This window comes from Xenopus tropicalis, chromosome 10 (assembly GCF_000004195.4).
Source record: "Xenopus tropicalis strain Nigerian chromosome 10, UCB_Xtro_10.0, whole genome shotgun sequence".
Classification (NCBI taxonomy): domain Eukaryota; kingdom Metazoa; phylum Chordata; class Amphibia; order Anura; family Pipidae; genus Xenopus; species Xenopus tropicalis.
Window position 1 is genome coordinate 761107 of NC_030686.2, and position 26280 is coordinate 787386.

General features: G+C 53.0%; 1 protein-coding gene across 1 annotated transcript; it reads right to left on the bottom strand.

The window, feature by feature from the left end:
* Positions 1-259: 259 nt before the first annotated feature.
* sdcbp2 (syndecan binding protein 2) lies at positions 260-19954 on the bottom strand. Its single transcript, XM_031894713.1, has 9 exons — positions 19139-19954; positions 18324-18384; positions 7633-7705; positions 7173-7273; positions 5261-5443; positions 5001-5176; positions 4735-4906; positions 1996-2087; positions 260-562 (listed from the first exon to the last, which is right to left on the bottom strand). Exons 2-9 carry the CDS (start codon positions 18372-18374, stop codon positions 508-510), a joined length of 903 nt encoding a protein of 300 aa, XP_031750573.1. The 5' UTR covers positions 18375-18384; positions 19139-19954; the 3' UTR covers positions 260-507.
* Between the last annotated feature and the right edge of the window lie 6326 nt (positions 19955-26280).

The window sequence follows — 26280 nt, forward strand, 5'->3', positions numbered from 1 at the left end:
TTTTGGGGTGTGTAGAGAAACCCCACCCATTAGTGTGGAATTTTGTGAACATGGATTGGACTCTCAGCCAATGGGGAAGAGCCTTTACTGGGTGTGTAAGGCTGGGGGGCCACACAGGGTACAACCCCTGGGGGGGGTATAAAGAAATGTGTATGGGGGCAGCTCCCTCCCCCTGATTGGAGTGTATGTGTGGAACAGGATGGCTCTGCCTATAGGGACAACCCAGCAGGGGGCGCTGTGGGGCATCCAAGGGCAAAAATTCCCATAAATCTTCCTTTAATGACCCAATAATTTACAGTACATTATATACACACAGGGCACAGAGGGGATAGGAAAGATGGCGGCTTGGGGGGGGGCCCCAGTGGCTGAATGGGGGGGACAGTGGTTCCATGTCGGGGTATCGGCTCAGATGGTTCTTCTGGAAACCCCTGGGGGCCAGACTCCCCCATAGAAAGTGCAGAGAATCTGGGGGTCCGTATCATTCCACACAGATTATTTGGGGGGGGTTCAAACTTCGGGGACAGAGTGGTCCATTGAGTTCTTCAGGAGCCCAGAGGACAATCTGCGGGGGGGGGAAGAAAATATGTGATTTGTACCCACGGTACCCCAATGGTTCCTGCACCGTTGGCTCTCCCTTACCCACAATGCACCGGCACCCAATGGTTCCTGCTTCTTTTGGCTCTCCCTTACCCACAATGCACCGGCCACCCAATGGTTCCTGCACCGTTGGCTCTCCCTTACCCACAATGCACCGGCACCCAATGGTTCCTGCACCGTTGGCTCTCCCTTACCCACAATGCACCGGCACCCAATGGTTCCTGCACCGTTGGCTCTCCCTTACCCACAATGCACCGGCACCCAATGGTTCCTGCACCGTTGGCTCTCCCTTACCCACAATGCACCGGCACCCAATGGTTCCTGCACCGTTGGCTCTCCCTTACCCACAATGCACCGGCACCCAATGGTTCCTGCACCGTTGGCTCTCCCTTACCCACAATGCACCGGCACCCAATGGTTCCCGCACCGTTGGCTCTCCCTTACCCACAATGCACCGGCACCCAATGGTTCCTGCACCGTTGGCTCTCCCTTACCCACAATGCACCGGCACCCAATGGTTCCTGCACCGTTGGCTCTCCCTTACCCACAATGCACCGGCACCCATGGTTCCTGCACCGTTGGCTCTCCCTTACCCACAATGCACCGGCACCCAATGGTTCCCGCACCGTTGGCTCTCCCTTACCCACAATGCACCTGCACCCAATGGTTCCCGCACCGTTGGCTCTCCCTTACCCACAATGCACCGGCACCCAATGGTTCCTGCACCGTTGGCTCTCCCTTACCCACAATGCACCGGCACCCAATGGTTCCTGCTTCTTTTGGCTCTCCCTTACCCACAATGCACCGGCACCCAATGGTTCCTGCACCGTTGGCTCTCCCTTACCCACAATGCACCGGCACCCAATGGTTCCTGCACCGTTGGCTCTCCCTTACCCACAATGCACCAGCACCCAATGGTTCCTGCACCTTTTGGCTCTCCCTTACCCACAATGCACCTGCACCCAATGGTTCCTGCTCCTTTTGGCTCTCCCTTACCCACAATGCACCTGCACCCAATGGTTCCTGCTCCTTTTGGCTCTCCCTTACCCACAATGCACCGGCACCCAATGGTTCCCGCTCCTTTGGCCCTTACCCACAATGCACCAGTACCCAATGTTTCCTGCTTCTTTGGCCCTTACCCACAATGCACCAGTACCCAATGTTTCCTGCTTCTTTGGCCTTTACCCACAATGCACCAGTACCCAATGTTTCCCGCACCTTTGGCCCTTACCCACAATGCACCAGTACCCAATGGTCCCCCCTCACTATCCCTTCTTGCCCCAGGCCATTCCCAGCCTTCCTTACCCAGCATTAGCCAGATCATTGGCTCTCAGTCTTGCCTGTGGGCGTTACCCCGGGACCCCCTGGGGGGCAGTTTGGGGGAGGGGGTGCTCTTACCTCTTCACCATGTGCTCATAGATTTTATTGGGCATCACTGTCACTGTCACGGTGCGGCCACAGGATTCCAAGATGTCTCCAACCTGCTGGTCCTGTTGGGCAACCAATCAGCAGCAAGAACATGAGTGACTCTATACATATGGGCGAGACCCTCACTTGGCTCCCAGCACTCTATACATATGGACGAGACCCTCACTTGGCTCCCAGCACTCTATACATATGGACGAGACCCTCACTTGGCTCCCAGCACTCTATACATATGGACGAGACCCTCACTTGGCTCCCAGCACTCTATACATATGGACGAGACCCTCACTTGGCTCCCAGCACTCTATACATATGGGCGAGACCCTCACTTGGCTCCCAGCACTCTATACATATGGGCGAGACCCTCACTTGGCTCCCAGCACTCTATACATATGGGCGAGACCCTCACTGGCTCCCAGCACTCTATACATATGGGCGAGACCCTCACTTGGCTCCCAGCACTCTATACGCATGGGCGAGACCCTCACTTGGCTCCCAGCACTCTATACGCATGGGCGAGACCCTCACTTGGCTCCCAGCACTCTATACGCATGGGCGAGACCCTCACTTGGCTCCCAGCACTCTATACATATGGGCGAGACCCTCACTTGGCTCCCAGCACTCTATACATATGGGCGAGACCCTCACTTGGCTCCCAGCACTCTATACATATGGGCGAGACCCTCACTTGGCTCCCAGCACTCTATACATATGGGCGAGACCCTCACTTGGCTCCCAGCACTCTATACGCATGGGCGAGACCCTCACTTGGCTCCCAGCACTCTATACATATGGGCGAGACCCTCACTTGGCTCCCAGCACTCTATACATATGGGCGAGACCCTCACTTGGCTCCCAGCACTCTATACATATGGGCGAGACCCTCTCTTGGCTCCCAGCACTCTATACATATGGGCAAAACCCTCACTTGGCTCCCAGCACTCTATACATATGGGCGAGACCCTCTCCTTACCCTACTCCCAGCACTCTATACGCATGGGCGAGACCCTCTCTTGGCTCCCAGCACTCTATACATATGGGCGAGACCCTCTCTTGGCTCCCAGCACTCTATATGCATGGGCGAGACCCTCACTTGGCTCCCAGCACTCTATACATATGGGCGAGACCCTCACTTGGCTCCCAGCACTCTATACATATGGGCGAGACCCTCACTTGGCTCCCAGCACTCTATACATATGGGCGAGACCCTCTCTTGGCTCCCAGCACTCTATACGCATGGGCGAGACCCTCTCTTGGCTCCCAGCACTCTATACATATGGGCGAGACCCTCTCTTGGCTCCCAGCACTCTATACATATGGGCGAGACCCTCTCCTTACCCTACTCCCAGCACTCTATACGCATGGGCGAGACCCTCTCTTGGCTCCCAGCACTCTATACGCATGGGCGAGACCCTCTCTTGGCTCCCAGCACTCTATATGCATGGGCGAGACCCTCACTTGGCTCCCAGCACTCTATACATATGGGCGAGACCCTCTCTTGGCTCCCAGCACTCTATACATATGGGCGAGACCCTCTCTTGGCTCCCAGCACTCTATACGCATGGGCGAGACCCTCTCCTTACCCTACTCCCAGCACTCTATACGCATGGGCGAGACCCTCTCTTGGCTCCCAGCACTCTATACACATGGGCGAGACCCTCTCTTGGCTCCCAGCACTCTATACGCATGGGCGAGACCCTCTCTTGGCTCCCAGCACTCTATATGCATGGGCGAGACCCTCTCTTGGCTCCCAGCACTCTATACATATGGGCGAGACCCTCTCCTTACCCTACTCCCAGCACTCTATACGCATGGGCGAGACCCTCTCTTGGCTCCCAGCACTCTATACGCATGGGCGAGACCCTCTCTTGGCTCCCAGCACTCTATATGCATGGGCGAGACCCTCACTTGGCTCCCAGCACTCTATATGCATGGGCGAGACCCTCACTTGGCTCCCAGCACTCTATACATATGGGCGAGACCCTCTCTTGGCTCCCAGCACTCTATAAATATGGGCGAGACCCTCTCTTGGCTCCCAGCACTCTATACGCATGGGCGAGACCCTCTCCTTACCCTACTCCCAGCACTCTATACGCATGGGCGAGACCCTCTCTTGGCTCCCAGCACTCTATACACATGGGCGAGACCCTCTCTTGGCTCCCAGCACTCTATACACATGGGCGAGACCCTCTCTTGGCTCCCAGCACTCTATACGCATGGGCGAGACCCTCTCTTGGCTCCCAGCACTCTATACGCATGGGCGAGACCCTCTCTTGGCTCCCAGCACTCTATACGCATGGGCGAGACCCTCTCTTGGCTCCCAGAACTCTATACGCATGGGCGAGACCCTCTCTTGGCTCCCAGCACTCTATATGCATGGGCGAGACCCTCTCTTGGCTCCCAGCACTCTATACGCATGGGCGAGACCCTCTCTTGGCTCCCAGCACTCTATACGCTTGGGCGAGACCCTCTCTTGGCTCCCAGCACTCTATATGCATGGGCGAGACCCTCTCTTGGCTCCCAGCACTCTATACGCATGGGCGAGACCCTCTCTGGGCTCCCAGCACTCTATACGCTTGGGCGAGACCCTCTCTTGGCTCCCAGCACTCTATACGCATGGGCGAGACCCTCTCTGGGCTCCCAGCACTCTATACGCTTGGGCGAGACCCTCTCTTGGCTTGACACATGGGGGTCTGGGCCACACCCCCTTACCTTGAGTCCAATGACATTTTGCCCGTTGATCTCACAGAGGTAGTGATTGGTGAGAAGTCCGTTCCTGGCAGCGGAGCCGTCTCTCACGAGTGATGTGATCTGCCCTCTCTTGTAAATAAATCCCACGTGTCCCGCACTGTCTTTCTGCAGAGTGACTGTCCGTTGGAAGGGGCTGAGAAGAACAACATGGGGGTCACACAGTCTGTACTAAAGTCCCCCTCTGGGGGTAATATGTGAATGTAGGGTATTTGGGGGGTCAGACTCACCGGTCTCGCACAATCAGACTGATCCTGTCCTGAGACGCTCTCTTTAGCGCTTTGTGCGCTCTCTCCGTGCTCCATCCCGCACAGCTGGCTCCATCCACCTGTAGAACTTGATCCCCAAAGCGCAAACCGACCAATGAGGCTGGAGTATTGGCCTGAACCAATTGCACAAAGATTCCCTGGGGGGGGGGGGTAATAGTGAGACGTGGGGAATACAGCAGCCCCCCCCCCCCCCCATCAGACTGTCTCTCAGGGGCACTTACCTTGTCTATAGCCCGCAGCCTCAGCCCCACCTTCCCCTGCTGGTCCTTACACAGAGTCACCTCCCGCACCCCCACTTTAATCTCCGCGCGTCTCAGTCCCATGTCGTTCCCTGTCACCGGGGCCACCGGGCCCCCACTCTGGGCCAGCGAGCCCCCACTCAGGGCCGGGGGGACTGAAACCTCCTGTGAGGAAGGACAGACAGACATCACTGACAGACCCTACACGTCCCACATGGGGTGTAACTGGGGGTTACTGGGCCCCAAATCCAATGTAGGGCCCCAACATACTGGTGAGTTGGCCTATTGTACCAACATATATTGAAATCCATTCGTTAATTAGGGCTTTACTGGGCCCCCCTGCCCCCCCTGCCCCCTATGTAGCTGCACCCTGAGCACTACACATGGGGGGGCACCCTGATTTTAGGGGCACTGGGTTCATTCAGGGCACAAGACTGGATGCTAAATTGCCCACAGGGACCCCAATACCCACCAAGCTGTGCCCACTCCTTATACCCACCAAGCTGTGCCCGCTTCTTATACACACCAAGCTGTGCCCGCTCCTTACAATACCCACCAAGCTGTGCCCACTCCTTATACCCACCAAGCTGTGCCCGCTTCTTATACACACCAAGCTGTGCCCGCTCCTTACAATGCCCACCAAGCTGTGCCTGCTCCTTATACCCACCAAGCTGTGCCCACTCCTTATGCCCACCAAGCTGTGCCCGCTCCTTATACCCACCAAGCTGTGCCCGCTTCTTATACACACCAAGCTGTGCCCACTCCTTATACCCACCAAGCTGTGCCCGCTCCTTATACCCACCAAGCTGTGCCTGCTCCTTATGCCCACCAAGCTGTGCCCACTCCTTATACCCACCAAGCTGTGCCCACTCCTTATACCCACCAAGCTGTGCCCACTCCTTATACCCACCAAGCTGTGCCCGCTCCTTATACCCACCAAGCTGTGCCCGCTCCTTATACCCACCAAGCTGTGCCCGCTCCTTATACCCACCAAGCTGTGCCCGCTCCTTATGCCCACCAAGCTGTGCCCGCTCCTTATGCCCACCAAGCTGTGCCCGCTCCTTATACCCACCAAGCTGTGCCCGCTCCTTATACCCACCAAGCTGTGCCCGCTCCTTATACCCACCAAGCTGTGCCCGCTCCTTATACCCACCAAGCTGTGCCCGCTCCTTATACCCACCAAGCTGTGCCCGCTCCTTATGCCCACCAAGCTGTGCCCGCTCCTTATGCCCACCAAGCTGTGCCCGCTCCTTATGCCCACCAAGCTGTGCCCGCTCCTTATACCCACCAAGCTGTGCCCGCTCCTTATGCCCACCAAGCTGTGCCCGCTCCTTATGCCCACCAAGCTGTGCCCGCTCCTTATGCCCACCAAGCTGTGCCCGCTCCTTATGCCCACCAAGCTGTGCCCGCTCCTTATACCCACCAAGCTGTGCCCGCTTCTTATACACACCAAGCTGTGCCCGCTCCTTATACCCACCAAGCTGTGCCCGCTCCTTATACCCACCAAGCTGTGCCCGCTCCTTATGCCCACCAAGCTGTGCCCACTCCTTATACCCACCAAGCTGTGCCCACTCCTTATACCCACCAAGCTGTGCCCGCTCCTTATACCCACCAAGCTGTGCCCACTCCTTATACCCACCAAGCTGTGCCCACTCCTTATACCCACCAAGCTGTGCCCACTCCTTATACCCACCAAGCTGTGCCCACTCCTTATACCCACCAAGCTGTGCCCGCTCCTTATACCCACCAAGCTGTGCCCGCTCCTTATACCCACCAAGCTGTGCCCGCTCCTTACTATATGTTTGTGGCACCAAGGCGCTGGTGCTGGTTCTGCTGCTCTAATGAGCTGAGAAGCGACGGGACTTTAGTGGATCTAATGGAGAACGGTACTTACACTGCCCCCTGCTGGCAGCAGCGCCATGTTTAGCTGGATCTCCTCGTCCGTCAGGGACAGACCCATGTAACTGGACAGTTCGGCCAGGTTGGGGTACAGGCCTGCAGGGAGAGAGGGGAAGGGGTGACTGACTGGCGAAATCTGCCCCTTGCCCAATTAACCCATTATGTGCCACACATCCTAGCTTTGTAATGCCCAAAACTATGGCCTGGCCCTGTGGCCAATCTGTGAAATCAAAGTCCCTCCAGCAGGGGGCGCTGGGCTGCTCACTATAGTGACCAAGTGGCAGTGGTTGGAGGTCCAGACATTGGGCAGCCCCCCTTGGCTCATAACGACCAACCCCCCCCCCCCCCCCATGTCCCACCCCACAATTGGGAAGCCCCAAATGAATGACTGGGTCCCGTTAGAGGCGAATGGGCAGTCACTGTAAGTGTCGGTTGGACTGGCGGCGCTGACCCACCTGGGTTGCTCTGCGGTGCCGAGGGCATTGCTGCCGTTATTGCTGCAGGTTGTGCCATTTGGGTGCTCTGAGCCTAAACAGCCATCCAAGGGAGAAAGTAATGAATCCTGGGGGGGGGCAAACTGAGTAAGTACCAACGGGCAGAGTAGGGGCGGAGAGGGGCAGAGTAGGGGCGGAGAGGGGCAGAGTAGGGGCAGATGGGGCAGAGTAGGGGCGGAGAGGGGCAGAGTAGGGGCGGAGAGGGGCAGAGTAGGGGCGGAGAGGGGCAGAGTAGGGGCGGAGAGGGGCAGAGTAGGGGCGGAGAGGGGCAGAGTAGGGGCAGATGGGGCAGAGTAGGGGCGGAGAGGGGCAGAGTAGGGGCGGAGAGGGGCAGAGTAGGGGCGGAGAGGGGCAGAGTAGGGGCGGAGAGGGGCAGAGTAGGGGCGGAGAGGGGCAGAGTAGGGGCAGATGGGGCAGAGTAGGGGCAGATGGGGCAGAGTAGGGGCGGAGAGGGGCAGAGTAGGGGCGGAGAGGGGCAGAGTAGGGGCAGATGGGGCAGAGTAGGGGCAGATGGGGCAGAGTAGGGGGGCGGAGAGGGGGCAGAGTAGGGGCGGAGAGGGGCAGAGTAGGGGCGGAGAGGGGCAGAGTAGGGGCAGATGGGGCAGAGTAGGGGCGGAGAGGGGCAGAGTAGGGGCGGAGAGGGGCAGAGTAGGGGCGGAGAGGGGCAGAGTAGGGGCGGAGAGGGGCAGAGTAGGGGCGGAGAGGGGCAGAGTAGGGGCGGAGAGGGGCAGAGTAGGGGCGGAGAGGGGCAGAGTAGGGGCGGAGAGGGGCAGAGTAGGGGCGGAGAGGGGCAGAGTAGGGGCGGAGAGGGGCAGAGTAGGGGCGGAGAGGGGCAGAGTAGGGGCGGAGAGGGGCAGATGGGGCAGATGGGGCAGATGGGGCGGAGAGGGGCAGAGTAGGGGCAGATGGGGCAGAGTAGGGGCGGAGAGGGGCAGAGTAGGGGCGGAGAGGGGCAGAGTAGGGGCAGATGGGGCAGAGTAGGGGCGGAGAGGGGCAGAGTAGGGGCGGAGAGGGGCAGAGTAGGGGCGGAGAGGGGCAGATGGGGCAGATGGGGCAGAGTAGGGGCGGAGAGGGGCAGATGGGGCAGAGTAGGGGCGGAGAGGGGCAGAGTAGGGGCAGATGGGGCAGAGTAGGGGCGGAGAGGGGCAGAGTAGGGGCGGAGAGGGGCAGAGTAGGGGCAGATGGGGCAGAGTAGGGGCGGAGAGGGGCAGAGTAGGGGCAGATGGGGCAGAGTAGGGGCGGAGAGGGGCAGAGTAGGGGCGGAGAGGGGCAGAGTAGGGGCGGAGAGGGGCGGAGAGGGGCAGAGTAGGGGCGGAGAGGGGCAGAGTAGGGGCAGATGGGGCAGAGTAGGGGCGGAGAGGGGCAGAGTAGGGGCGGAGAGGGGCAGAGTAGGGGCGGAGAGGGGCAGAGTAGGGGCGGAGAGGGGCAGAGTAGGGGCGGAGAGGGGCAGAGTAGGGGCGGAGAGGGGCAGAGTAGGGGCAGATGGGGCAGAGTAGGGGCGGAGAGGGGCAGAGTAGGGGCGGAGAGGGGCAGAGTAGGGGCGGAGAGGGGCAGAGTAGGGGCGGAGAGGGGCAGAGTAGGGGCGGAGAGGGGCAGATGGGGCAGATGGGGCAGATGGGGCGGAGAGGGGCAGAGTAGGGGCAGATGGGGCAGAGTAGGGGCGGAGAGGGGCAGAGTAGGGGCGGAGAGGGGCAGAGTAGGGGCAGAGTAGGGGCAGATGGGGCAGAGTAGGGGCGGAGAGGGGCAGAGTAGGGGCGGAGAGGGGCAGAGTAGGGGCGGAGAGGGGCAGATGGGGCAGATGGGGCAGATGGGGCAGAGTAGGGGCGGAGAGGGGCAGATGGGGCAGAGTAGGGGCGGAGAGGGGCAGAGTAGGGGCAGATGGGGCAGAGTAGGGGCGGAGAGGGGCAGAGTAGGGGCGGAGAGGGCAGAGTAGGGGCGGAGAGGGGCAGAGTAGGGGCGGAGAGGGGCAGAGTAGGGGCAGATGGGGCAGAGTAGGGGCGGAGAGGGGCGGAGAGGGGCAGAGTAGGGGCGGAGAGGGGCAGAGTAGGGGCGGAGAGGGGCAGAGTAGGGGCGGAGAGGGGCAGAGTAGGGGCAGATGGGGCAGAGTAGGGGCGGAGAGGGGCAGAGTAGGGGCGGAGAGGGGCAGAGTAGGGGCGGAGAGGGGCAGAGTAGGGGCGGAGAGGGGCAGAGTAGGGGCGGAGAGGGGCAGAGTAGGGGCGGAGAGGGGCAGAGTAGGGGCAGATGGGGCAGAGTAGGGGCGGAGAGGGGCAGAGTAGGGGCGGAGAGGGGCAGAGTAGGGGCGGAGAGGGGCAGAGTAGGGGCGGAGAGGGGCAGAGTAGGGGCGGAGAGGGGCAGAGTAGGGGCAGATGGGGCAGAGTAGGGGCGGAGAGGGGCAGAGTAGGGGCGGAGAGGGGCAGAGTAGGGGCGGAGAGGGGCAGAGTAGGGGCAGAGAGGGGCAGAGTAGGGGCGGAGAGGGGCAGATGGGGCAGATGGGGCAGAGTAGGGGCGGAGAGGGGCAGAGTAGGGGCAGATGGGGCAGAGTAGGGGCGGAGAGGGGCAGAGTAGGGGCAGATGGGGCAGAGTAGGGGCGGAGAGGGGCAGAGTAGGGGCGGAGAGGGGCAGAGTAGGGGCGGAGAGGGGCAGAGTAGGGGCGGAGAGGGGCAGATGGGGCAGATGGGGCAGAGTAGGGGCGGAGAGGGGCAGATGGGGCAGAGTAGGGGCGGAGAGGGGCAGAGTAGGGGCAGATGGGGCAGAGTAGGGGCGGAGAGGGGCAGATGGGGCAGAGTAGGGGCGGAGAGGGGCAGAGTAGGGGCGGAGAGGGGCAGAGTAGGGGCGGAGAGGGGCGGAGAGGGGCAGAGTAGGGGCAGATGGGGCAGAGTAGGGGCGGAGAGGGGCAGAGTAGGGGCGGAGAGGGGCAGAGTAGGGGCAGATGGGGCAGAGTAGGGGCGGAGAGGGGCAGAGTAGTGGAAGAGAGGGGCACTGGGTTCTATTTACTGACTGATATGAGCGGCTCCTACATGAACTTTCCAGCAGGGGAATGACTGGTTATTATAGAGTCACATCGGCTGTTTGTATTGGGATCTATTTACTGACTGATATGAGCGGCTCCTACATGAACTTTCCAGCAGGGGAATGACTGGTTATTATAGAGTCACATCAGCTGTTTGTATTGGGATCTATTTACTGACTGATATGAGCGGCTCCTACATGAACTTTCCAGCAGGGGAATGACTGGTTATTATAGAGTCACATCAGCTGTTTGTATTGGGATCTATTTACTGACTGATATGAGCGGCTCCTACATGAACTTTCCAGCAGGGGAATGACTGGTTACTATAGAGTCACATCAGCTGTTTGTATTGGGATCTATTTACTGAATGATATGAGCGGCTCCTACATGAACTTTCCAGCAGGGGAATGACTGGTTATTATAGAGTCACATCAGCTGTTTGTATTGGGATCTATTTACTGACTGATATGAGCGGCTCCTACATGAACTTTCCAGCAGGGGAATGACTGGTTATTATAGAGTCACATCAGCTGTTTGTATTGGGATCTATTTACTGAATGATATGAGCGGCTCCTACATGAACTTTCCAGCAGGGGAATGACTGGTTATTATAGAGTCACATCGGCTGTTTGTATTGGGATCTATTTACTGAATGATATGAGTGGCTCCTACATGAACTTTCCAGCAGGGGAATGACTGGTTATTATAGAGTCACATCGGCTGTTTGTATTGGGATCTATTTACTGACTGATATGAGCGACTCCTACATGAACTTTCCAGCAGGGGAATGACTGGTTATTATAGAGTCACATCAGCTGTTTGTATTGGGATCTATTTACTGACTGATATGAGCGGCTCCTACATGAACTTTCCAGCAGGGGAATGACTGGTTATTATAGAGTCACATCAGCTGTTTGTATTGGGATCTATTTACCGACTGATATGAGCGGCTCCTACATGAACTTTCCAGCAGGGGAATGACTGGTTATTATAGAGTCACATCAGCTGTTTGTATTGGGATCTATTTACCGACTGATATGAGCGGCTCCTACATGAACTTTCCAGCAGGGGAATGACTGGTTATTATAGAGTCACATCAGCTGTTTGTATTGGGATCTATTTACTGACTGATATGAGCGGCTCCTACATGAACTTTCCAGCAGGGGAATGACTGGTTATTATAGAGTCACATCAGCTGTTTGTATTGGGATCTATTTACTGAATGATATGAGTGGCTCCTACATGAACTTTCCAGCAGGGGAATGACTGGTTATTATAGAGTCACATCAGCTGTTTGTATTGGGATCTATTTACTGAATGATATGAGCGGCTCCTACATGAACTTTCCAGCAGGGGAATGACTGGTTATTATAGAGTAACATCGGCTGTTTGTATTGGGATCTATTTACTGACTGATATGAGCGGCTCCTACATGAACTTTCCAGCAGGGGAATGACTGGTTATTATAGAGTCACATCAGCTGTTTGTATTGGGATCTATTTACTGACTGATATGAGCGGCTCCTACATGAACTTTCCAGCAGGGGAATGACTGGTTATTATAGAGTCACATCAGCTGTTTGTATTGGGATCTATTTACTGACTGATATGAGCGGCTCCTACATGAACTTTCCAGCAGGGGAATGACTGGTTACTATAGAGTCACATCAGCTGTTTGTATTGGGATCTATTTACCGACTGATATGAGCGGCTCCTACATGAACTTTCCAGCAGGGGAATGACTGGTTATTATAGAGTCACATCAGCTGTTTGTATTGGGATCTATTTACTGACTGATATGAGCGGCTCCTACATGAACTTTCCAGCAGGGGAATGACTGGTTACTATAGAGTCACATCAGCTGTTTGTATTGGGATCTATTTACTGAATGATATGAGCGGCTCCTACATGAACTTTCCAGCAGGGGAATGACTGGTTATTATAGAGTCACATCAGCTGTTTGTATTGGGATCTATTTACTGACTGATATGAGCGGCTCCTACATGAACTTTCCAGCAGGGGAATGACTGGTTATTATAGAGTCACATCGGCTGTTTGTATTGGGATCTATTTACTGACTGATATGAGCGGCTCCTACATGAACTTTCCAGCAGGGGAATGACTGGTTATTATAGAGTCACATCAGCTGTTTGTATTGGGATCTATTTACCGACTGATATGAGCGGCTCCTACATGAACTTTCCAGCAGGGGAATGACTGGTTATTATAGAGTCACATCGGCTGTTTGTATTGGGATCTATTTACTGAATGATATGAGCGGCTCCTACATGAACTTTCCAGCAGGGGAATGACTGGTTATTATAGAGTCACATCGGCTGTTTGTATTGGGATCTATTTACTGACTGATATGAGCGGCTCCTACATGAACTTTCCAGCAGGGGAATGACTGGTTATTATAGAGTCACATCGGCTGTTTGTATTGGGATCTATTTACTGACTGATATGAGCGGCTCCTACATGAACTTTCCAGCAGGGGAATGACTGGTTATTATAGAGTCACATCGGCTGTTTGTATTGGGATCTATTTACTGAATGATATGAGCGACTCCTACATGAACTTTCCAGCAGGGGAATGACTGGTTATTATAGAGTAACATCGGCTGTTTGTATTGGGATCTATTTACTGACTGATATGAGCGGCTCCTACATGAACTTTCCAGCAGGGGAATGACTGGTTATTATAGAGTCACATCAGCTGTTTGTATTGGGATCTATTTACTGACTGATATGAGCGGCTCCTACATGAACTTTCCAGCAGGGGAATGACTGGTTATTATAGAGTCACATCAGCTGTTTGTATTGGGATCTATTTACTGACTGATATGAGCGGCTCCTACATGAACTTTCCAGCAGGGGAATGACCGGTTATTATAGAGTCACATCAGCTGTTTGTATTGGGATCTATTTACTGACTGATATGAGCGGCTCCTACATGAACTTTCCAGCAGGGGAATGACTGGTTATTATAGAGTCACATCAGCTGTTTGTATTGGGATCTATTTACTGACTGATATGAGCGGCTCCTACATGAACTTTCCAGCAGGGGAATGACTGGTTATTATAGAGTCACATCAGCTGTTTGTATTGGGATCTATTTACTGACTGATATGAGCGGCTCCTACATGAACTTTCCAGCAGGGGAATGACTGGTTATTATAGAGTCACATCAGCTGTTTGTATTGGGATCTATTTACTGACTGATATGAGCGGCTCCTACATGAACTTTCCAGCAGGGGAATGACTGGTTACTATAGAGTCACATCGGCTGTTTGTATTGGGATCTATTTACTGAATGATATGAGCGGCTCCTACATGAACTTTCCAGCAGGGGAATGACTGGTTTTTATAGAGTCACATCGGCTGTTTGTATTGGGATCTATTTACTGACTGATATGAGCGGCTCCTACATGAACTTTCCAGCAGGGGAATGACTGGTTATTATAGAGTCACATCGGCTGTTTGTATTGGGATCTATTTACTGAATGATATGAGCGACTCCTACATGAACTTTCCAGCAGGGGAATGACTGGTTATTATAGAGTAACATCGGCTGTTTGTATTGGGATCTATTTACTGACTGATATGAGCGGCTCCTACATGAACTTTCCAGCAGGGGAATGACTGGTTATTATAGAGTCACATCGGCTGTTTGTATTGGGATCTATTTACTGACTGATATGAGCGGCTCCTACATGAACTTTCCAGCAGGGGAATGACTGGTTATTATAGAGTCACATCAGCTGTTTGTATTGGGATCTATTTACTGACTGATATGAGCGGCTCCTACATGAACTTTCCAGCAGGGGAATGACTGGTTATTATAGAGTCACATCAGCTGTTTGTATTGGGATCTATTTACTGACTGATATGAGCGGCTCCTACATGAACTTTCCAGCAGGGGAATGACTGGTTATTATAGAGTCACATCAGCTGTTTGTATTGGGATCTATTTACTGACTGATATGAGCGGCTCCTACATGAACTTTCCAGCAGGGGAATGACCGGTTATTATAGAGTCACATCAGCTGTTTGTATTGGGATCTATTTACTGACTGATATGAGCGGCTCCTACATGAACTTTCCAGCAGGGGAATGACTGGTTATTATAGAGTCACATCAGCTGTTTGTATTGGGATCTATTTACTGACTGATATGAGCGGCTCCTACATGAACTTTCCAGCAGGGGAATGACTGGTTACTATAGAGTCACATCGGCTGTTTGTATTGGGATCTATTTACTGAATGATATGAGCGGCTCCTACATGAACTTTCCAGCAGGGGAATGACTGGTTATTATAGAGTCACATCGGCTGTTTGTATTGGGATCTATTTACTGAATGATATGAGCGGCTCCTACATGAACTTTCCAGCAGGGGAATGACTGGTTATTATAGAGTCACATCGGCTGTTTGTATTGGGATCTATTTACTGACTGATATGAGCGGCTCCTACATGAACTTTCCAGCAGGGGAATGACTGGTTACTATAGAGTCACATCAGCTGTTTGTATTGGGATCTATTTACCGACTGATATGAGCGGCTCCTACATGAACTTTCCAGCAGGGGAATGACTGGTTATTATAGAGTCACATCAGCTGTTTGTATTGGGATCTATTTACCGACTGATATGAGCGGCTCCTACATGAACTTTCCAGCAGGGGAATGACTGGTTATTATAGAGTCACATCAGCTGTTTGTATTGGGATCTATTTACTGACTGATATGAGCGGCTCCTACATGAACTTTCCAGCAGGGGAATGACTGGTTATTATAGAGTCACATCAGCTGTTTGTATTGGGATCTATTTACTGAATGATATGAGCGGCTCCTACATGAACTTTCCAGCAGGGGAATGACTGGTTATTATAGAGTCACATCAGCTGTTTGTATTGGGATCTATTTACTGACTGATATGAGCGGCTCCTACATGAACTTTCCAGCAGGGGAATGACTGGTTATTATAGAGTCACATCAGCTGTTTGTATTGGGATCTATTTACTGACTGATATGAGCGGCTCCTACATGAACTTTCCAGCAGGGGAATGACTGGTTATTATAGAGTCACATCGGCTGTTTGTATTGGGATCTATTTACTGACTGATATGAGCGGCTCCTACATGAACTTTCCAGCAGGGGAATGACTGGTTATTATAGAGTCACATCGGCTGTTTGTATTGGGATCTATTTACTGACTGATATGAGCGGCTCCTACATGAACTTTCCAGCAGGGGAATGACTGGTTATTATAGAGTCACATCGGCTGTTTGTATTGGGATCTATTTACTGAATGATATGAGCGACTCCTACATGAACTTTCCAGCAGGGGAATGACTGGTTATTATAGAGTAACATCGGCTGTTTGTATTGGGATCTATTTACTGACTGATATGAGCGGCTCCTACATGAACTTTCCAGCAGGGGAATGACTGGTTATTATAGAGTCACATCAGCTGTTTGTATTGGGATCTATTTACTGACTGATATGAGCGGCTCCTACATGAACTTTCCAGCAGGGGAATGACTGGTTATTATAGAGTCACATCGGCTGTTTGTATTGGGATCTATTTACTGACTGATATGAGCGGCTCCTACATGAACTTTCCAGCAGGGGAATGACTGGTTACTATAGAGTCACATCAGCTGTTTGTATTGGGATCTATTTACTGAATGATATGAGCGGCTCCTACATGAACTTTCCAGCAGGGGAATGACTGGTTATTATAGAGTCACATCAGCTGTTTGTATTGGGATCTATTTACTGACTGATATGAGCGGCTCCTACATGAACTTTCCAGCAGGGGAATGACTGGTTATTATAGAGTCACATCAGCTGTTTGTATTGGGATCTATTTACCGACTGATATGAGCGGCTCCTACATGAACTTTCCAGCAGGGGAATGACTGGTTATTATAGAGTCACATCAGCTGTTTGTATTGGGATCTATTTACTGACTGATATGAGCGGCTCCTACATGAACTTTCCAGCAGGGGAATGACTGGTTATTATAGAGTCACATCGGCTGTTTGTATTGGGATCTATTTACTGAATGATATGAGCGGCTCCTACATGAACTTTCCAGCAGGGGAATGACTGGTTATTATAGAGTCACATCGGCTGTTTGTATTGGGATCTATTTACTGACTGATATGAGCGGCTCCTACATGAACTTTCCAGCAGGGGAATGACTGGTTATTATAGAGTCACATCGGCTGTTTGTATTGGGATCTATTTACTGAATGATATGAGCGGCTCCTACATGAACTTTCCAGCAGGGGAATGACTGGTTATTATAGAGTCACATCGGCTGTTTGTATTGGGATCTATTTACTGACTGATATGAGCGGCTCCTACATGAACTTTCCAGCAGGGGAATGACTGGTTATTATAGAGTCACATCAGCTGTTTGTATTGGGATCTATTTACCGACTGATATGAGCGGCTCCTACATGAACTTTCCAGCAGGGGAATGACTGGTTATTATAGAGTCACATCGGCTGTTTGTATTGGGATCTATTTACTGAATGATATGAGCGGCTCCTACATGAACTTTCCAGCAGGGGAATGACTGGTTATTATAGAGTCACATCAGCTGTTTGTATTGGGATCTATTTACCGACTGATATGAGCGGCTCCTACATGAACTTTCCAGCAGGGGAATGACTGGTTATTATAGAGTCACATCAGCTGTTTGTATTGGGATCTATTTACTGACTGATATGTGCGGCTCCTACATGAACTTTCCAGCAGGGGAATGACCGGTTGTGACACTCATGTCACTTTTAAAGAAACTTGTATAAGTTACGTATAGACTCCACTGATCCCCAATTAACAGACTGACTCATTATCACTTTATTTTTAACGAGCTACTACTGAGTAGTTATTGGGGCTCAAATCTATGCAGTTTATGTAACTTTGATATCAAGCAGAGCGGGGGCAGGAAGGAGATTACATTTAGGGCAAACTCCACTGACTGGTAATGAACTGACCTTTAATTATCACAGTTAATGAAACTCTTTCTATGAACTGCTTATTATAGGGCAACAGCTGGTTTTATTGCACACACAAGGGGCGTGGCCAAAATTTTGGTACTGCGCTTGTGTTAATGGGGGTCCCCATATTAATGAGACAGAAGGAGAGAGGGGAAGGGAAAGGGGGTTCGGGGAGAGACAAATGGGGGGAGAGGGGAAATATAGAAGGGGGGAGAAGAGGGAGGATGGGGGGGAGTAAGGGCAAACAGTTGGGGGGGGGGAATAGAAAAGGAAAGGAGAGGGGATGAGAGACAGAAGGAGAGAGGGGAAGGGAAAGGGGGTTCGGGGAGTAGAGAGACAAATGGGGGGAGAGGGGAAATATAGAAGGGGGGAGAAGAGGGAGGATGGGGAGTAAGGCCAAACAGTTGGGGGGGGGGGAATAGAAAAGGTGCAGCCCATGGTGCATCAGCAGATGAAGCCCCCAATACACACAGTACAGGGATAGGTATCAGGGTGGCACCATAAACAGACAATGGTGGGAAATGTAGTTTGATATGTGGGTACATGGGCACGTTTTCTCGCGGGGACCTCACCCCCCCCCCCCCCCGCCAGACTCTGAGAGGAACCGCTGGGGGACAGACAAAGGGACTTACCTGCAGGACTCTGTCCACCTTCAGATCCTCCAATGATGGATAAATAGACATGGTGCCCGGGCTGTGGGGAAAGGAGAGACCCTTACAGTGGGGGGATCATTATGGGGTATCACAGGGGGGTAGGGACTACATTATGGGGTTAGTATATCACAGGGGCAGTGGTACATCAGTGGTGGGGGTACATGTAGGGGTGGGGGTCAGTATATGACAGGCAGTATGGGGGTGGGGGTCAGTATATGACAGGCAGTATGGGGGTGGGGGTCAGTATATGACAGGCAGTATGGGGGTGGGGGTCAGTATGGGGGTGGGGGTCAGTATATGACAGGCAGTATGGGGGTGGGGGTCAGTATATGACAGGCAGTATGGGGGTGGGGGTCAGTATGGGGGTGGGGGTCAGTATATGACAGGCAGTATGGGGGTGGGGGTCAGTATGGGGGTGGGGGTCAGTATATGACAGTCAGTATGGGGGTGGGGGTCAGTATGGGGGTGGGGGTCAGTATATGACAGGCAGTATGGGGGTGGGGGTCAGTATATGACAGGCAGTATGGGGGTGGGGGTCAGTATATGACAGGCAGTATGGGGGTGGGGGTCAGTATATGACAGGCAGTATGGGGGTGGGGGTCAGTATGGGGGTGGGGGTCAGTATATGACAGTCAGTATGGGGGTGGGGGTCAGTATGGGGGTGGGGGTCAGTATATGACAGGCAGTATGGGGGTGGGGGTCAGTATATGACAGGCAGTATGGGGGTGGGGGTCAGTATATGACAGGCAGTATGGGGGGGTATAAGAGGAGAGGGGGGGGCAGATGCGTCTCACCTGTGTGGCAGTTTCCCAGTGGATGTGGGGCAGTTGCACAACAGTCAGGGCTTTTATCGGTTCCCAGGGAGGGGCAGTGACGCCGTCGGGTCACAAGGCTCTGAGCTCAGACGGAGGGAGGGAACCAGTAGAACCAGTCTGGTGTCATTACTTATAGATAAATATATATATATATATACTCATCCCGGGGCAGTGCTGGGTATCGGCGAGACATTGCCCCATGGTGCCCCATACCCACTGCTAGGAGATTGGAGGATTAAAGGGCAAGTAGAGCAGCGCTGCTGTATTATCCCTGTACCTGTATAATAGAGATTGGTGCCCTCTGCCCATTACTGCCCATGGGGCACCTTATTAACCCTTTACTCCAACACCATTTGTCTGTGGGCGTGGCTCCATTATTTCCCACTACAGTTTATTATGATTACCAGCTGTCACATGTCGGGGTTATAAATAGCCTTATCAGTGGCCACGCCCACAGCGGAAAGAATGAGCTGCGCCCCAAAGTCACGGGCCCAGATCTGACCTCAATCAGAAACAGCTGCCACTAATTACCCCCTTCGTTAGGCTAATTATAGTGAATATAAATATTATTTCCCAGCATTCACCTCCCGGCTCAGCAGCGCTCTAAGGGTTAAGCCTCGGGAGTGTCAGAGCTTAAAGGACAAGGAATGGGTTAACAAACTGGGCAAAGTGAGCCACGCCCCCTAACCTCCTGCCCCAGGCCGGGGCACCTGCTCAATAGGGGGGGGGGAATCAAAGCTCAAAAACAATAAAATGGTAGAATTTACTGCTGAGTAAAGTTCTACCTGTGTCCATTACCGGGTACACCCCCTCCTGCCCCCCCCCCAGTATTACCGGGTACACCCCCTCCTGCCCCCCCCAGTAACACTTACCTGTGTCCATTACCGGGTACACCCCCTCCTGCCCCCCCCCAGTAACACTTACCTGTGTCCATTACCGGGTACACCCCCTCCTGCCCCCCCCCCAGTAACACTTACCTGTGTCCATTACCGGGTACACCCCCTCCTGCCCCCCCCAGTAACACTTACCTGTGTCCATTACCGGGTACACCCCCTCCTGCCCCCCCCCAGTAACACTTACCTGTGTCCATTACCGGGTACACCCCCTCCTGCCCCCCCCCAGTAACACTTACCTGTGTCCATTACCGGGTACACCCCCTCCTGCCCCCCCCAGTAACACTTACCTGTGTCCATTACCGGGTACACCCCCTCCTGCCCCCCCCCAGTAACACTTACCTGTGTCCATTACCGGGTACACCCCCTCCTGCCCCCCCCCAGTAACACTTACCTGTGTCCATTACTGGGTACACCCCCTCCTGCCCCCCCCCAGTAACACTTACCTGTGTCCATTACCGGGTACACCCCCTCCTGCCCCCCCCCCCAGTAACACTTACCTGTGTCCATTACCGGGTACACCCCCTCCTGCCCCCCCCCAGTAACACTTACCTGTGTCCATTACCGGGTACACCCCCTCCTGCCCCCCCCCCAGTAACACTTACCTGTGTCCATTACCGGGTACACCCCCTCCTGCCCCCCCCAGTAACACTTACCTGTGTCCATTACCGGCACCTGTCTGGGGCCCCCCCCCCCAGTAACCCCTGCCCCCCCCCCCAGGGCACCAATCTCTGTGTCCATTACCGGCACCTATCTGGGGGCCCCCCCCAGTAACCCCTGCCCCCCCCCCAGTAACACTTACCTGTGTCCATTACCGGCACCTGTCTGGGGCCCCCCCCCCCAGTAACCCCTGCCCCCCCCCCAGGGCACCAATCTCTGTGTCCATTACCGGCACCTATCTGGGGGCCCCCCCCCAGTAACCCCTGCCCCCCCCCCAGTAACACTTACCTGTGTCCATTACCGGCATCTGTCTGGGGGTTTAACCCCTGCCCCCCCCCCCCAGTAACACTTACCTGTGTCCATTACCGGCATCTGTCTGGGGGTATAACCCCTGCCCCCCCCCCCCCAGTAACACTTACCTGTGTCCATTACCGGCATCTGTCTGGGGGTGTAACCCCTGCCCCCCCCCCCCCACACAGTAACACTTACCTGTGTTCATTACCGGCATCTGTCTGGGGGTGTAACCCCTGCCCCCCCCCCCCCCCAGTAACACTTAGCTGTGTCCATTACTGGCATTTGCCTGGGGGTGTAACCCCTGCCCCCCCCTGGGGTGGGATCCTGTTAGGTGCCTGTGGGGCAGAGGGAAGGTGGGGGTCCCTGGGGTGGGATCCTGTTAGGTGCCTGCGGGGCAGAGGGAAGGTGGGGGTCCCTGGGGTGGGATCCTGTTAGGTGCCTGTGGGGCAGAGGGAAGGTGGGGGTCCCTGGGGTGGGATCCTGTTAGGTGCCTGTGGGGCAGAGGGAAGGTGGGGGTCCCTGGGGTGGGATCCTGTTAGGTGCCTGTGGGGCAGAGGGAAGGTGGGGGGTCCCTGGGGTGGGATCCTGTTAGGTGCCTGTGGGGCAGAGGGAAGGTGGGGGTCCCTGGGGTGGGATCCTGTTAGGTGCCTGTGGGGCAGAGGGAAGGTGGGGGTCCCTGGGGTGGGATCCTGTTAGGTGCCTGTGGGGCAGAGGGAAGGTGGGGGTCCCTGGGGTGGGATCCTGTTAGGTGCCTGTGGGGCAGAGGGAAGGTGGGGGTCCCTGGGGTGGGATCCTGTTAGGTGCCTGTGGGGCAGAGGGAAGGTGGGGGTCCCTGGGGTGGGGTCCTGTTAGGTGCCTGTGGGGCAGAGGGAAGGTGGGGGTCCCTGGGGTGGGATCCTGTTAGGTGCCTGTGGGGCAGAGGGAAGGTGGGGGTCCCTGGGGTGGGATCCTGTTAGGTGCCTGTGGGGCAGAGGGAAGGTGGGGGTCCCTGGGGTGGGATCCTGTTAGGTGCCTGTGGGGCAGAGGGAAGGTGGGGGTCCCTGGGGTGGGATCCTGTTAGGTGCCTGTGGGGCAGAGGGAAGGTGGGGGTCCCTGGGGTGGGATCCTGTTAGGTGCCTGTGGGGCAGAGGGAAGGTGGGGGTCCCTGGGGTGGGATCCTGTTAGGTGCCTGTGGGGCAGAGGGAAGGTGGGGGTCCCTGGGGTGGGATCCTGTTAGGTGCCTGTGGGGCAGAGGGAAGGTGGGGGTCCCTGGGGTGGGATCCTGTTAGGTGCCTGTGGGGCAGAGGGAAGGTGGGGGTCCCTGGGGTGGGATCCTGTTAGGTGCCTGTGGGGCAGAGGGAAGGTGGGGGTCCCTGGGGTGGGGTCCTGTTAGGTGCCTGCGAGGCAGAGGGAAGGTGGGGGTCCCTGGGGTGGGATCCTGTTAGGTGCCTGTGGGGCAGAGGGAAGGTGGGGGTCCCTGGGGTGGGATCCTGTTAGGTGCCTGTGGGGCAGAGGGAAGGTGGGGGTCCCTGGGGTGGGATCCTGTTAGGTGCCTGTGGGGCAGAGGGAAGGTGGGGGTCCCTGGGGTGGGGTCCTGTTAGGTGCCTAGGGCAGAGGGAAGGTGGGGGTCCCTGGGGTGGGGTCCTGTTAGGTGCCTGTGGGGCAGAGGGAAGGTGGGGGTCCCTGGGGTGGGATCCTGTTAGGTGCCTGTGGGGCAGAGGGAAGGTGGGGGTCCCTGGGGTGGGATCCTGTTAGGTGCCTGTGGGGCAGAGGGAAGGTGGGGGTCCCTGGGGTGGGATCCTGTTAGGTGCCTGTGGGGCAGAGGGAAGGTGGGGGTCCCTGGGGTGGGATCCTGTTAGGTGCCTGTGGGGCAGAGGGAAGGTGGGGGTCCCTGGGGTGGGATCCTGTTAGGTGCCTGTGGGGCAGAGGGAAGGTGGGGGTCCCTAGTCTCGTGACTGGATCCAGGCAGAATAGGTTGTCCATGGGGCAACTGCATCTGAATTTCCAGGAACTTATCTGCCAGTCTAGCGGCTCCCTCTAGGTTAGCTGAAAGCAGTCCTAATGTGTAGCGCTGGCTGAAAGCTCAGACTCAGGCACACTTTACTGCTGCGCTGCAAGTTGGAGTGATATCCCCCCCCCTCACCCCCAGCAGCCGATCAGCAGAACAATGGGAAGGGAGCAAGATAGCAGCTCCCAGTAGGTATCAGAATAGCACTCAATAGTAAGAAATCCAAGTCCGGCTTGGGACTCCTCCAGTTACATGGGAGTAGGAGAAACAATAGGTTAGCTGAAAGCAGTTCTAATGTGTAGCGCTGGCTGAAAGCTCAGACTCAGGCACACTTTACTGCTGCGCTGCAAGTTGGAATGATATCCCCCCCCCCCCCTCACCCCCAGCAGCCGATCAGCAGAACAATGGGAAGGGAGCAAGATAGCAGCTCCCAGTAGGTATCAGAATAGCACTCAATAGTAAGAAATCCAAGTCCGGCTTGGGACTCCTCCAGTTACATGGGAGTAGGAGAAACAATAGGTTAGCTGAAAGCAGTTCTAATGTGTAGCGCTGGCTGAAAGCTCAGACTCAGGCACACTTTACTGCTGCGCTGCAAGTTGGAGTGATATCCCCCCCCTTCCCCCCCAGCAGCCGATCAGCAGAACAATGGGAAGGGAGCAAGATAGCAGCTCCCAGTAGGTATCAGAATAGCACTCAATAGTAAGAAATCCAAGTCCGGCTTGGGACTCCTCCAGTTACATGGGAGTAGGAGAAACAATAGGTTAGCTGAAAGCAGTTCTAATGTGTAGCGCTGGCTGAAAGCTCAGACTCAGGCACACTTTACTGCTGCGCTGCAAGTTGGAGTGATATCCCCCCCCTTCCCCCCCAGCAGCCGATCAGCAGAACAATGGGAAGGGAGCAAGATAGCAGCTCCCAGTAGGTATCTTTGAAGTCCAGGCACAAACCCAAAGAGTTCACCTTTGAGTTAACTCTTAGGGCTCTGGCACACGGGGAGATTAGTCGCCCGCGACAAATCTCCCTTCTCACGGGCGACTAATCTCCCCGAACTACCATCCCACCGGCAAAAATGTAAGTCGCCGGTGGGATGGCACACGCTGCGCAGGTGATTGCGGCAAATTGCGGGCGACTAATCTCCCCGTGTGCCAGAGCCCTTAGTATGATGTAGAGAGTGATATTCTGAGACAATTTGCAATTAGTCTTCATTTTTTGTTATTTGGAGCTATTTGGTTGTTAGGATCTGAATTACCTTAGCAACTAGGGAGTGGTTTGGATGAGAGACTGCTATATGAATAGGAGAGGGATTGAATAGAAAAGAAAGTTACAAAAAATAACAATAAAACTGGAGCCTCACAGAGCAATAGTTTTTGGCTGCCGGGGTCAGTGACCCCCAATTGAAAGCTCAAATTTAAATAAATAATACAGACCAATTGAAAAGTTGATTAAAAATATTAATTCTGTAACATATTAAAGCTAACCCACTCAGGATACAAGAAGAGTATATATTTATATAACTATATATATTACTATATATGGTATAAATACAGCATAATTGGCTATACCCTATCAGTGAGTTACTGTATATACGGTATAAATACAGCATTATTGGCTATACCTTATCAGTGAGAGTTACTGTATATACGGTATAAATACAGCATTATTGGCTATACCTTATCAGTGAGTTACTGTATATACGGTATAAATACAGCATTATTGGCTATACCTTATCAGTGAGTTACTGTATATACGGTATAAATACAGCATTATTGGCTATACCTTATCAGTGAGAGTTACTGTATATACGGTATAAATACAGCATTATTGGCTATACCTTATCAGTGAGAGTTACTGTATATACGGTATAAATACAGCATTATTGGCTATACCTTATCAGTGAGTTACTGTATATACGGTATAAATACAGCATTATTAGCTATACCTTATCAGTGAGAGTTACTGTATATACGGTATAAATACAGCATTATTGGCTATACCTTATCAGTGAGAGTTACTGTATATACGGTATAAATACAGCATTATTGGCTATACCTTATCAGTGAGCGTTACTGTATATACGGTATAAATACAGCATTATTGGCTATACCTTATCAGTGAGCGTTACTGTATATACGGTATAAATACAGCATTATTGGCTATACCTTATCAGTGAGTTACTGTATATACGGTATAAATACAGCATTATTGGCTATACCTTATCAGTGAGAGTTACTGTATATACGGTATAAATACAGCATTATTGGCTATACCTTATCAGTGAGAGTTACTGTATATACGGTATAAATACAGCATTATTGGCTATACCTTATCAGTGAGCGTTACTGTATATACGGTATAAATACAGCATTATTAGCTATACCTTATCAGTGAGAGTTACTGTATATACGGTATAAATACAGCATTATTGGCTATACCTTATCAGTGAGTTACTGTATATACGGTATAAATACAGCATTATTGGCTATACCTTATCAGTGAGCGTTACTGTATATACGGTATAAATACAGCATTATTGGCTATACCTTATCAGTGAGTTACTGTATATACGGTATAAATACAGCATTATTGGCTATACCTTATCAGTGAGTTACTGTATATACGGTATAAATACAGCATTATTGGCTATACCTTATCAGTGAGTTACTGTATATACGGTATAAATACAGCATTATTGGCTATGCCTTATCAGTGAGAGTTACTGTATATACAGTATAAATACAGCATTATTGGCTATACCTTATCAGTGAGTTACTGTATATACGGTATAAATACAGCATTATTGGCTATGCCTTATCAGTGAGAGTTACTGTATATACAGTATAAATACAGCATTATTGGCTATACCTTATCAGTGAGAGTTACTGTATATACGGTATAAATACAGCATTATTGGCTATACCTTATCAGTGAGAGTTACTGTATATACGGTATAAATACAGCATTATTGGCTATACCTTATCAGTGAGAGTTACTGTATATACAGTATAAATACAGCATTATTGGCTATACCTTATCAGTGAGTTACTGTATATACGGTATAAATACAGCATTATTGGCTATACCTTATCAGTGAGTTACTGTATATACGGTATAAATACAGCATTATTGGCTATGCCTTATCAGTGAGAGTTACTGTATATACAGTATAAATACAGCATTATTGGCTATACCTTATCAGTGAGTTACTGTATATACGGTATAAATACAGCATTATTGGCTATACCTTATCAGTGAGTGTTACTGTATATACGGTATAAATACAGCATTATTGG